Source organism: Talaromyces stipitatus, genomic scaffold (genome assembly GCF_000003125.1).
Source record: "Talaromyces stipitatus ATCC 10500 scf_1105507295541 genomic scaffold, whole genome shotgun sequence".
Classification (NCBI taxonomy): Eukaryota; Fungi; Ascomycota; class Eurotiomycetes; order Eurotiales; family Trichocomaceae; genus Talaromyces; species Talaromyces stipitatus.
Genome location: NW_002990115.1, coordinates 1,334,535 through 1,347,528, shown reverse-complemented (window position 1 = coordinate 1,347,528; position 12,994 = coordinate 1,334,535). Strand labels below are relative to the sequence as shown.

At 46.8% G+C, this 12,994-nt stretch overlaps 4 protein-coding genes across 4 annotated transcripts, besides 1 other annotated feature; 3 read left to right on the top strand and 1 right to left on the bottom strand.

Annotated features, from left to right (window-relative positions):
• Positions 1-292: 292 nt before the first annotated feature.
• On the top strand, positions 293-1,832 carry TSTA_028170 (MATE efflux family protein subfamily, putative; the record flags this gene model as incomplete). Its single annotated transcript, XM_002479916.1, has 2 exons — positions 293-860; positions 913-1,832. 2 exons carry the CDS (start codon positions 293-295, stop codon positions 1,830-1,832), a joined length of 1,488 nt encoding a protein of 495 aa, XP_002479961.1.
• Positions 1,833-2,836: 1,004 nt separating this feature from the next.
• On the top strand, positions 2,837-4,461 carry TSTA_028160 (agmatinase, putative; the record flags this gene model as incomplete). The annotated part of the gene is made up of 9 exons (XM_002479915.1): positions 2,837-2,971; positions 3,045-3,141; positions 3,198-3,288; positions 3,344-3,427; positions 3,486-3,707; positions 3,759-3,976; positions 4,028-4,120; positions 4,176-4,326; positions 4,380-4,461. 9 exons carry the CDS (start codon positions 2,837-2,839, stop codon positions 4,459-4,461), a joined length of 1,173 nt encoding a protein of 390 aa, XP_002479960.1.
• Positions 4,462-5,195: 734 nt separating this feature from the next.
• TSTA_028150 (amino acid transporter, putative) lies at positions 5,196-7,340 on the top strand (the record flags this gene model as incomplete). The annotated part of the gene is made up of 7 exons (XM_002479914.1): positions 5,196-5,448; positions 5,505-5,587; positions 5,645-6,218; positions 6,271-6,461; positions 6,517-6,628; positions 6,689-6,928; positions 6,991-7,340. 7 exons carry the CDS (start codon positions 5,196-5,198, stop codon positions 7,212-7,214), a joined length of 1,677 nt encoding a protein of 558 aa, XP_002479959.1. The 3' UTR covers positions 7,215-7,340.
• A 310-nt stretch (positions 7,341-7,650) lies between these two features.
• On the bottom strand, positions 7,651-12,491 carry TSTA_028140 (electron transfer flavoprotein-ubiquinone oxidoreductase). Its single transcript, XM_002479913.1, has 13 exons — positions 12,107-12,491; positions 10,518-12,033; positions 10,379-10,449; positions 10,050-10,156; positions 9,880-10,005; positions 9,760-9,780; positions 9,441-9,732; positions 8,982-9,110; positions 8,919-8,924; positions 8,694-8,857; positions 8,458-8,534; positions 8,300-8,396; positions 7,651-8,247 (listed from the first exon to the last, which is right to left on the bottom strand). The coding sequence occupies exons 1-13, from the start codon at positions 12,408-12,410 to the stop codon at positions 7,855-7,857; spliced, it is 3,303 nt and encodes a 1,100-aa protein (XP_002479958.1). The 5' UTR covers positions 12,411-12,491; the 3' UTR covers positions 7,651-7,854.
• Positions 9,850-9,869: a microsatellite.
• Positions 12,492-12,994: the final 503 nt, after the last annotated feature.

Genomic DNA, 12,994 nt, shown 5'->3' with positions numbered 1-12,994 from the left:
TTGAGGTCAGGATGGAACGGAGCCGGAAATCCTAAAGACTTATTGCTACCAGTCCCCTGGGTGACTTTCTAGACATGTCTGCGCAAATTTTCATGTACGTATCTTCTTATCAACAGTTATATACGATATTTGGAAGACCCACATGTCCTAGCTTGCATGCAATACTAGAACGCTGTCATGGCAGAAGTATAAATGAGCCCTGGGTACCACATACTTCCAAGGTCCCTCAACTAGGAACCACTTCCGCTTTGGTGAGAAGCTCAATCATTCAAAAGTTCCATCCCAAGGCATCATGGCGAACCGTATAGCTACCACTGAGTCCATTCCAAATGAGTCCACACTGCTCATACCCAAATTCCCGAATCTCGAAAGGGAGGATGGACAGTACTCGAAGAAAAGTCTCATTCTTGCTGAATTTGGGTTGCTTCTCAAGGGAAGTACTCCGGTAATTCTAGCATACACGTTACAAAACAGCCTACAGACAATCTCCGTTCTGATCGTTGGACGGTCCTCGCCTGAGAATCTGGCAGCAGCAGCTTTCTCGTACATGTTTGCCATGTGCACGGCGTGGTTGATTGGCCTTGGAGGGACTACAGCACTTGATACTCTAGCATCTTCATCTTTTACCGGAAGTGCTAACAAGCATGATCTTGGGATCTTGCTTCAGCGTGGATTCTTTGTTCTGGGGCTATTCTATGTTCCAGTTGCTATTCTCTGGGCCCTTTCTGAACCGGTGTTCCTCTTTCTCGGCCAGGATCCAAATTTATCCCGGGACAGTGCTAGGTTCTTGACTTGCTTGATTCCGGGTGGTTTGGGTTATATCTACTTTGAATCTATGAAGAAGTATCTGCAGGCTCAAGGTAAAGTATCCAGCTGGTCTCCAATCCTGTTCTCAACACTTATACTGTATAGGTATTATGCGTCCGGGGACATACGTCCTCTTGATCACTTCACCGGTCAACGCAGGTCTGAACTATCTCTTTTGCTACACCTTGGACATCGGCCTCCTCGGCGCTCCGATTGCTACAAGTATATCATACTGGCTATCGTTCGCATTGCTTGTACTATACACTTGCTTCATAGCCGGCTCGGAGTGCTGGGGCGGATGGTCACGCGCAGCCGTCCAGAACATAGGCACATTTGCCCGTCTAGCTTTCCTGGGTGTCATTCATGTTGGTACTGAATGGTGGGCTTTTGAGATTGTTGCACTGGCTGCGGGTCGGCTAGGTACAATCCCACTTGCTGCCCAAAGTGTGATCATGACTGCAGACCAAGTTCTGAACACGATTCCGTTCGGCGTGGGTGTTGCTGCATCCACAAGGGTTGGCAATCTCCTCGGCGCTAGGAATGCCCACGGAGCAGCTCGCGCCGCCCACACAGCTGCATTCGTTAGTATTCTGCTCGGCGGAATAGTCCTAGCCGTACTGATGGGGACACGGCATTCGTTTGGAAGGATATTCAACGACGACGATAACGTAGTGCGCCTTACCGCTGAGGTTCTTCCCTACGTGGCACTCTTCCAAATTGCAGATGGTCTAAACGGCAGCTGCGGGGGCAGTCTACGAGGGATGGGCCGTCAACACATCGGCGCACTTGTCAATCTGATTAGCTATTATGGTGGCGCATTGCCACTCGGTATCTGGCTGGCCTTTCATGGCTGGGGTTTGAAAGGGTTGTGGGTTGGCCAGTGCATTGCGTTATACTTGGTTGGGGCTCTAGAATGGGCTATTGTCTATCTGAGCAACTGGGATAAAGAGGTGGATAAGGCGTTTCAGAGGATGGACGTGCAGGCTCGGCTTGAAGACGGTGTCGTTGATACGTCGGTGATGTAGGACCAAGTAAAAGATCTCTGGATCGACTGATAAAATATCCATGACAATTGACAATTATCAATTTTAACGCGATACACAAGAAGAGATCTAAAGAACGGTTCATACTTTCTGTAAATTTTGGCATTTCCATCTCCTAACTTATCTAACAATGCATATAACTTTTTTTTTCTCTATCTAGCATCCTAGAAAGGAAATCTGGCTCACATCCACACCGGCCAAATCTCCACCGAAACAATTTTTGGTGAATGTCTCGAGGACAGATGTGTTAATCTTCTTCATTCCCCATCTACTTTGAATACATTGAAGGGATGATGTTGGTGAGTCCCCCCGCTCCCCCGACCTTCCTAATCTATCGATACCATTCAATGGATCCCAGATAAGAAGATGCGCCGGGACTCCACGGCTGATTTGCTTGAGCTTAAGAACAACTCACCACGCTAAGATTAAAGGAAGAATCTATACATATACGTAAGTACTAAGAAGTAGACCGTCTAGTATCTCTGGCATTGACCAACCAAAAGACTGCATAATGGATAAGGTATTGATCTCGGCTCTCTCAACATTGATCAGCGAGCGATAATCGCAATTAGCATCAATTTAGAGAATAACAGTCTTATGAATGAAGCTAACACCCCACAGGTCGGAAGGAATCAATCGGTATGACGATATCGATTGGGATAGAGGACAATTGTTGTCTATCTCAACTCGTGGATACCTCCAGCCGTTACCCTAATTCGGTAGGCCGATAGAGAACTCGCTGCGAAAGGGCTTACAAAAACTCTGTTGTCATAATTTTTTAGAACTTAACAAGAGCTCAACATAACATAATCCGAATCCCAAAATTATGTCATTAGTTGAGCTTCTATAGACTTTCTCACCCGTCTACTGCAGGCTTGCGAAAAACAGAAAACTACTGATACCTACCGTCTTTCGCATAAGATATCTTTTTCTTTCTATTCTCTCCTCCTTCATTCTCGTATTTGCTCGATCAAAGGACAGACATTATGTACGCATCACTGTTGACACTCACTGCTCTTTCTGCCATTGCTTCTGCACATGGAAATCATGGCCAGAGTCCAATTACTGGCCCTCACAAGCAATTGTGGTACAATACCCTCCCCGGCGATGGAGGTACCCAAGTATGTGATTTTCGAAGAGCATGGCACAGATATGGTCATGTATATTCGCGATTTGGTGCTCACGCTTTGTTAGGCTGATTCCGTCTTCTCTGGAATCTCGACATTCGGCCGACTGCCCTTCTTCCCATGTCTGGCAAGTGAAGATGAGCAATACGATATTGCTTTCCTAGGTTTGTTTTCCACTTTTTAATAGAGGTAAACTGGTGCTAACGTATGTACAACATAGGCGCTCCTTTCGATACCGGTACTTCCTACCGACCTGGCGCGAGATTTGGTCCCAGTGGTATCAGACAAGGTTCTCGCCGTCTCAATCTCTAGTACGAATCCTTTTCACGCCTCGTCAATTCTATACTGACCTTATTGATTTGATAGTGGAGGTTACAATGTTCCCTTGGAAGCCAATCCATTCTCAAGCAAGATGAGAGTTCTCGACTGCGGCGATATTCCCGTCACGTCGTACGTCTAAACTCCAACTCCCCTTCATGATGAAGCTGGAAGCTTATACAAGGATTAGTTATGATAATACCTACGCTCTTCGTCAAATCGAAGAAGGACACAATAGTGTCATGATGCGCAAACCGTTTACTGATGCTGACAAGAAGGGGTTGTCCAAGGCTGGAAAGACGCTTCCTCGTGTAATCACTCTCGGTGGTGATCATACTATTACCCTACCTTTGTTGCGCAGTATCAACAAGGCTTATGGTCCAGTCACTGTCATTCATTTTGACAGCCATTTGTAAGGACTTGTAACCCGTTCAATTGTGGTCAGAGACTAATCACATACTAGGGACACATGGAAACCAAAGGTCTTTGGCGGCGCTCCTTCGGAAACCGCTAGCATCAACCATGGAACATACTTCTATCATGCCGCTATGGAAGGTCTACTCCGCAACGACACCAATATCCACGCCGGTATCCGCACGACTCTTTCCGGACCTTCTGATTACGATAATGATGGATACGTTGGCTTTGAGATTGTCGAGGCCAGAGAAATTGACACTATCGGTACATTTATATTTGTTTCCTTTTATCGATCATAGATTAACACTATAATAGGTATCGATGGAATCGTCAAGCGCATCCGTGACCGTGTCGGCACCACCAACCCCGTCTACCTGTCTATTGACATTGATACTCTCGACCCTGCTTGTAAGTCCCCTCATACTTGGTAAAGACGAAACTTTCTGACAATGAATATCAAAAGTCGCCCCGGCTACCGGTACTCCCGAAACTGGTGGCTGGACAACCCGTGAACTTCGCACGATCATCCGCGGCCTTGATGGACTCAATTTTATCGGTGCTGATATCGTTGAGGTTGCTCCAGCATATGATACCAATGCCGAGCTGACGACTATGTTAGTTTCTCCCCAATTTAGTGTTTGGCCATTTACTGACGAGTTACCGACAGGGCTGCCGCTGACGTTCTCTACGAAGTGATGACGATTATGGTTAAGAAAGGACCATTGAGTCTGTCGAACAGTGAATTGTAAACGAATTTGTACTTGACTTATTCTGAGTGATGCGATGAAAAGACAGGATCAAGGAGTTTGTAGGACGCATGTTGGTCGATGCCTTTATGGGGAAGGACGACAGGATTAGGGCTAGGGCTAGGGCTGATAACCTTAACTTACCCAATTAGGAAAAAAGATAGAGAATTTCTTATCTAAACTTTTTCGTCATCAAACTGTGCATAATCCACAATGTTAAACCGTTCTAGATGTCATACAATCGAAGTGAAAATAAAAATAAAATAGAATCAAATACTAATGCCTAATTAGGTCAACCGATAGAAGACTAAGACCAAGGTTCTGGAATTCGGTGGCTGAACGGTCAGTGTTGTGATAAGGATATCTGCAGCTAGTGGCTCCTTGAACTCCATGCCTTATCAAACCTTCTAATAGGTTTGGAAGTTGGGGTGTAGGTAATCATAAACGATCCACATAACCCCTTGTCGTATACTCCGTAATAATGCATGTCTGATGACGGGTCTGCCTTGAAACTCAATCCTCAGCGGAAAAAAAGAAGGGCATTCTCCTTACGTTTGCTGATAGAGATACTGATAAGATATGTACATGAAGAAATAACTAAACCAGAAGTGGTCCTTAGGGTATATAACCCTTATGACGCCCATCGGTCGTTGTCGATGCCAGGCACCTGATGCGATGAGAATCTGTGTACCGTATCTATTCCTTCGTTGTTGATCAATAGACTACTTCTCGTTACCATGGAAGACTCCATGAGTTCTATTCAAGAGAAGCGCAGGTCTGAAGGCCACTCTGATGGTATACTTCCCGAAGAGGGAACCTCATACCCCGACAATGAGGTTGTGGTAGTGGACGACGATGGCACTGTCGTTAATGCATCTGGCTGGCAGGATCAGCTGGACCGGCAGTACGGGCTACTCAGTTTATGCGGTATTGCTTTGACAGTGGATAATGCTTGGGTTGCCTTGGGTAGTTCTATTTCGGTTTCTATAGGTAAGATGAAGATTCTTCTTTTCCAAGATGAAAAGATTGATATTGATCCGGTATAGCAAACGGCGGACCCCCTGGCCTTATTTTCAGTCTCATAGTTGCCGGAGCATATTACTCCGTTATTGGTCTCAACCTGGCAGAGGTAATCATCTTGAAGACTGAGTTCCCCTTTCAATGCTAACACGACTCGGTTGGACAGTTTGCATCAGCCATCCCATCGGCAGGCGGCGTATATCACTGGGCTACAGTCACTGGAGGCCCCCGTTGGGGCAGAATACTCGGATTCTACGCAGGTTGGATCAATTTCTTCGGCTGGATGTTCGATCTTGCTTCCCTCGTGCAAATCACAGCAAATATCACGATCCAGATGTACACAACATACCACCCGGACTATGTCGGGCAGCCGTGGCATATCTACGTCACCTACTTGTTGATCTTATGGATAAGTGCATTTGTCGTCATCTTTGCAAATCGTTTATTGCCTTATTCACAGTATGCGGGTATGTTCTTCGTTATTGTCGGCGGAGCAGTGACGATTATTGTGTTGGCTGCTATGCCTAAAACGCATGCCTCTTCGCATTTTGTTTGGGGCTCTTTTGACGAGAATAATCTTACCGGATGGACTGGTGGCGTTGCGTTCCTTTGCGGAGTTCTCAATGGAGCTTTCACTATCGGTACTCCTGATGCAATTACCCATATGGCTGAGGAACTTCCTCATCCTAAGAGGGATTTACCGAAAGCTATCGGATTGCAGATTGGATTAGGATTTCTTTGTATGTTTACCTCTCCTTGTCTTCATTTACATGATGTACTAATTCGGTACAGACGCATTCTGCTTCGCCATTGCTCTATGTTACTCAATCACCGACCTGAACGCCCTCTTGTCTGGAGTCAACGGCTATCCTCTTGCTACAATCTACTCACAGGCCACCAATAACAACAGAGGAGCTACTTTTGGGTTGCTTTTTATCATCTTCTGGTCATCTTTCCTGTGTACCATCGGCACTGTACTAACTGTAAGTTCTTTCTAAAACAGCCCTCTTCAACGACTTCTTCTGACAATGCATTCAGAACTCTCGTATATACTGGTCCCTTGCACGCGACAACGCCGTCCCACTATCCTCTCTATTCGGCAAGGTCAATGAAAGCCTCAGCTGCCCTGTCTACGCAACCTTGCTATGCGGTAAGTCCCTTTCCCTTATTTAATCTTATATTTTTTTCTCAATTTTAACGTCTGAAATAGTAATCTTCGCAACTGGCCTCGGCGCAATCCCACTCGGCAGTAGCACCGCCTTCATCGATCTAACAGGCTCATTCATCATCCTCACAACAGTATCCTACGCAATCCCCATTGTCACAAACATGTTGACGGGTCAGAAATATCTTCCCAAGGGACCTTTTAAACTAGGCAAGACTACAAGCACAATCGTGGGTTGGGCAGCTGTCATTTTGATTTCATTTTTTAATGTGTTTTATTGTTTCCGTAAGTACCCCTTCCATATTTATTTCGATTCAATGACCAAAGGCTAATGGATGTTTTATTAGCTTTTTCAATTCCTACCACGACCGCGTCCATGAATTATAACAGTGTTATTCTTGTGGGAGTTATTGCTTTGACGAGTATCTGGTGGATGGCTCATGGGGTCAAGCACTACCCTGGCCCACGGTTGACGCATTTGTATATTCATGAGGGGACTGAGCAGATCAGTCACGTACCTGATATCCCTGTACAGTCTCAATCAGAGAAGACTGTGCCAGGTAGCGATTGAGCGTGATACCGAATTTGAAGGGGCGAATGTCAGTTTGCTAATCTATGAATAGGGTTAGGGCTTGTAGCTCGCATATTCATACCGCGCAAACTACAATGTACGTATATACATATATATTAAAAAGATCAAATCAATTCGCAAATAGGACAAAAAATCCATGAAAGTAAAGGGAAAGAAGAATGACCACTACACAAAGTAAACTCCCAACTGTAGTCAAGTGCCATCCGAAAATTCAGTGGTAATTTTTTGAAATTAAGGCCGTTTGTCATTCATTTTCAGACACACATTAACATCCTGATCATGTCTCCTTTTGTACATCTCAATTTTTTCCACGTCTCATACATGATTCAATATGTGCGGTATCTCGACATTTTCTTCAAAGAACACCGTGTCAGGGCTTGGCCCATATGCAACAAATATGTCGCTCAATTTTCAAGGGGTCAGAAATCACATTCTCCTCAAGATCAACTGGACATGGTATCTTATTCATTACTCATGAATTTGCATGGCTCGATTCTTCCTCCTCCATAGATCACTACCATACATACACTTTGACCCAGTTCAAGTCGTTCTTGCAGTTTGAGAACCAAATACACCGTCGAGATAATCCTGCACAACCTCCGAGAAAAGAAATCCCATGCTACCAGTATGGACGTCGATCGTACGGCGGATAATCCCCCCGCGGCGGGCTGCGAGGACGTCCATACGACCTTCCCCCAAAGTAAGGATCATCATAGTGCCGAGGAGGTGGAGGTGGTGGCGGCCTTGCATCATAGGGATCATCGTATGGACGTCGTGGTGGAGGGTAATCCTCCATGCGTGGTCGTGGAGGGCTCCGCCTTCCATAACCATCTCGATCATAATAATCCCGTCGCAAAGCTTGTGGAGAGCGTTCGCGATAGTGTTGACGAGGACTGTAACCACGTGGAGGGCCTCGTCTATCATAGTCATCCATGGGAGGATAGCCTCGACGTGGAGGAGAGCGAGATCGATAAGGATCGCGATATGGGGCTCTCTCCTCTGCGGGTTGGACCTGGAAGAGGTGAGGAGAGGTGTAAATTTGGTGCAAGAAAAAAACAACGTACATCAGCAACACAAGTCACTTGGGAGCCTTTCAACTCTCGGCCATCGAGTTTCTCGACAGCGGTTTTGAGATCGGCATGAGATTCAAATTCGACAAAACTTTGAATTTTGGACATCAGCATTGCAGTCTATCCTGTCGTAGGCATAACTTTCGGCTCACCCTCTACCATCACGCTCACGAGTAGTTTCTGAGTATACTACATCCAGTCCGGACTGACGAGCGAAATCTTTGAGGTCCTAGAGGGGTTTGTCAGGATTATGTCCATGAACGAAATCAACATGTTATCTACTGTTTCCGAGGCAAATCCACGGAAAAACAGTTCGAGATAGGTCACAATCAATGGAGCGTAATTGAAAGCAAATAGGTTTAAGTCTGAATGCAAGATTGTAGCTTACCTGCCAGCTCGTCTCAGTGGGAAGACCTGATACTTGCATGCGGAAGACTGTGCGACGAGGCCTGGGTGCAGCGGGGCGGTCCGAAGGGCCATTGAAAGTCTCCTTGTGACGAGGCCCACGCGCAAACTGGACAGTTAGACGTTCTCCCTTGAAATCGCTTCCGTCTGTAGGTATTCAACGGTCAATAAAGCTGATTGGTGTAAGTCCAACAAGGTAGGTACATACGGAAGGCTAATAAGCACAGCATATCGTTAGCTTATTATCTAATCAGAGCCTGGAAAGACATACCTGGGACAACGTCCCGCGCATCCATCGCATCTTCATATTCGATAAAACCAAACCCGTTCATCAACTTGATTTCTGTGATTTTGCCGGTGCCATGGGAGCCGAAATATTCTTCGATATCCTTTTTAGTCACTGAAGGGAGTCCAGCGCCAGGGAGGCGCCGTTAAAACGTCAGCACGTGGTGGCCTAACGTAACGATCCAGGGAATAACAAGCGGAGCCGCCCAGAAGCTCCATGGAAGGTAACTTAAAAGTATTCGTCTCCGACCATGGTCCTTCAAGCAGGCTGATACAGCTTCGAAATTATTTCTCTTCCTTTCCTGCTATCCGTAGGGCACCAACTAGAGAACAACGGTGAAGGGATGGAAGCGTCCAAGAAGAGAACGGAAGTGTTGAGACACAGGGGAAGAGCCCGTCAAGAAAATGGCGGAATCTCAGGGTGAATTGGTAAAGACCTGCGTACCATTGCGGGGAAGATTCCCAAGATAGAGCCGTGTGGACGAAACCTCACTCATGGCTGACTGGAATGTAGAAGAGTATTTGCTGAGACCTTGGAGAAACTGGCCGGATACCGGAGACGGTGGACAACGGCGGCAAGGGGACCGTTTTTGACGAACTCTTCTAGGAGAGTTCTCGGGACCGTTGGAAACCCAGTACGAATGAAGCGAAACAGAGAGATGTCGAGGCGGTGAATTTGTTGGCGACGACGTGGATGTTAGTGGCCCACAGCCACAGCACCAGAAGAGCGGAGAGTCCTAGGAAGCTTAGTACCTTGCACTCACCTCGGAGCCAGGATCCAAAAGCTATTAGCGATAGACGATGATCAAATTTCTCTATGAGACTCAGAAATAGGAGAAGAAGGGACGATAGACAAGAAGAAGAAGAAGAAGAACAGAGAGTACGATGAGGATAACAGAAGAGGTGAAAGGTGGGCGACTGAGAGCTTGACCTCTGCGGCGATCCACGTGGCCCCGCTCAGGCTGGGCGCTTGGCCTTGTTTTGCATTTTGTATCACACTGCATCTGAGCCTACAGCTTAGCGCCAGCGATGAATGAAACAAAACAGTGCTAACCTTGGAAGATGAGATTGAAACAATTAGGATACTAATGAGGGCTGATGGAGAGCATGTCAGCAATTCCATGGTACGGCTTGCCAACCCCGTGGGGTTCGCATACATCTCTAGACGAGTGATCATTGGCTGATGCTATAGCTCCAGATACGATATATATTCGGAAATAATGAATACATTTATTCATGATATATGGTGGTAAGAACTCTATATGCTCTCTCTAAACACTCCTCTCAGGGCAATATGTGCATGAATATCCCTTATTTTACACGAGGTCACGTCGCACTATAAAAACAGCTTTTATCACGTCAAGAAATATTTGGGTCCCTCACCTCCTTGAGGAGTCTGCCAGTTGATATCCTGGGTCGGGACTTTGATATCGCAAGTCTTGCAATGGATACAACTATAGTTGAGTTAGTAGTCAGGACTGATGACCCGGGAAAAAAAAATTTTTTTGACAAGGCCACTTACTTTTGAGCATTAATTTGGAAGCGAACACCCTGCTCTTTGGAAGGATCTTCGAGGTATTCATAGACGCCAGCAGGGCAGAATCGGTTTTCGATACCGCGGTACTTGGGCCATGCAGCTGCAGTGTGTGCATCCCAGTCCTTGACTTGAAGGTGGACAGGTTGATCCTCCTCATGATTGGTGCCGGTGCGACTGACGCTAGTCAAAATGTCGAAACTGATCACGCCATCTGGCTTGGGATATTCAATCTTATTGCACTGCGATGCTAGCTTGGTTGCCCCGGAATCTGTGCTGTGATGTTTCAGTGTCCATGGAGCCTTGCCGCGGAGAATAAAAGCCTCGAGGCCTGAGTATAGGATTCCACCGAGCAAGCCGGCCGTGCCAAATGCAGGTCGCATATTGCGAACCTCCTTGAGCTCTTTCCAGATCCAAGATTCCCGCAAAGACTTTTCGTAGTCATATAAGAAAACAGTGCCATTATCGCTCCCCTGTAGAGCGGAGTAGGCAGCTTCTGCGGCGAGCATACCAGATTTAATGGCCGTATGAGTTCCCTTGATCTTGGGAACATTCAAGAAACCAGCAGTATCTCCGATCAAGGCACCTCCAGGGAACGCAACTTTGGGAATCGATTGGAAGCCGCCTTCATTCAAGGCTCGCGCACCGTACGAGATACATTTACCACCTTCCAGAACCTCCTTGAATAGAGGATGGTGCTTCAATTTCTGGAATTCTTGGTAGGGAGAGAGCCAAGGGTTGGGATAATCAAGACCGACAACCAGACCGATGCTGACAAGATTTTCGCCAAAGTGATACATCCATGCTCCTCCATAGGTGTCTGACGGCAATGGATACCCCATCGAGTGAACAATCTCGCCTGGTTTAAACTTCTCCGGCTGAATCTCCCAGACTTCTTTGATACCCAGACCGTATGTCTGTGGTTGACTATCCCGGCGAAGATCATATTTCTTGATAACCTGCTTGGTCAAGCTGCCGTGGCAACCTTCGGCCAGCAATGTCACCCTCGCGGTGAACTCCATCCCTCTCTCGAAACTGTCCTTTGGTTTTCCATCTCGGCCGATGCCTAGATCATTGGTGGCAACGCCGCGTACAGAACCGTCAGATTTGTACAACACTTCACTCGCAGCGAAGCCCGGGTAGACTTCGACCCCCAACTCCTCGGCCCGTTCCCCCAGCCATTTCGTCAACTCACTCAAACTGACAATATAGTTTCCGTGGTTGTGCATCTGAGGCGGTGCGGGGATCGGGATAGACATTGTCTTGGTCAAAAATCGCATCTTATCGCTCTTCGCGGGTGTAACATTTTGGAATCGTGAAGGATTGTTTTCATCTAGCCAATCTGGAAGTAATTCGTTCAAAGCGTTCGGTTGTAAAACGTTCCCTGAAACTATATGAGCGCCCAATTCGCCTGCCTTTTCCAGAAGGACGACCCGGAATTCTTCATTCCCCGCTTCATTGGCAAGTTGCTTTAGACGGATAGCTGATGCGAGACCGGCCGGACCTGATGTTCCAATTCATTGTGAGCAAGTCTGGATGATAGTTTCCAAGTGGGACAGAATATAAAGGAAGCGTACCTCCTCCGACAATACAAACGTCAACCTCGTCTGATTCCCTTTCGACCTGACTAGGGTCAATAGCTTCCTCCGCATCCCGCCTCCGGGCTGATCGCGAAAAGGCCCGGTTCTGTCCAGGCTGTAAGCGGGCGTTGAAAGGCTCGACGACATTGCAGTATTGTCGTCTGTTGTTTGGTGTAAGCGCGGATACACGACGTCCGGAATTGACAGCAGAAATTGAACTCCGTGATGATGATGGCCAAGTTCGGGACGAGTACCGAATCTCGCGCTTCAACACAAGGCGCGCAGCCCCTTTTGAAGCCATGTTTGGCGATTGAGGTACTATCGTATTATCGTATTATCCAACCGCGAATATGGTATGAGGTATAAGATCGAATATATGACTGGGCAGTTGAATTTGCGTCCCGGCTGGTGAAGGATATACTCCGAAAAGACTTGTGAACCGCTGACCCGGTTTCGGCGACCTAGGAAGCTTAACCGAGGCCAATCAAATAGCCGCTTACTAATGAAAATCAGCCAATCATACATCTGATAATTACAATCGTGTTCCTCCGCTTATACCCGCTCTTGTCGTCGTCATGATCCGGCGGCGCCTTGAGCCGTCGAGTCTGACTACTGACTCATTGAGACGTCTGTCAGGACAAGTAAGTATATTAGACGTGTCTGTATAGATGAGACGCGGAGTAAAGTACGATCACGTTGCGTCTGAGTTGAGGCTTTAGACATCACGGGCAAGCGTTACGTAGAAATTACTCTATCCAAGATTCCAAGTAGCCTGATCGACATGTGATTCGTACTCTATCACCATGACATGTAAGCAAGAAAAGGCAGATCTCGTCTGCATACATCTTACGTACGTACGTCTAGATACCAGATCATATGCCTACA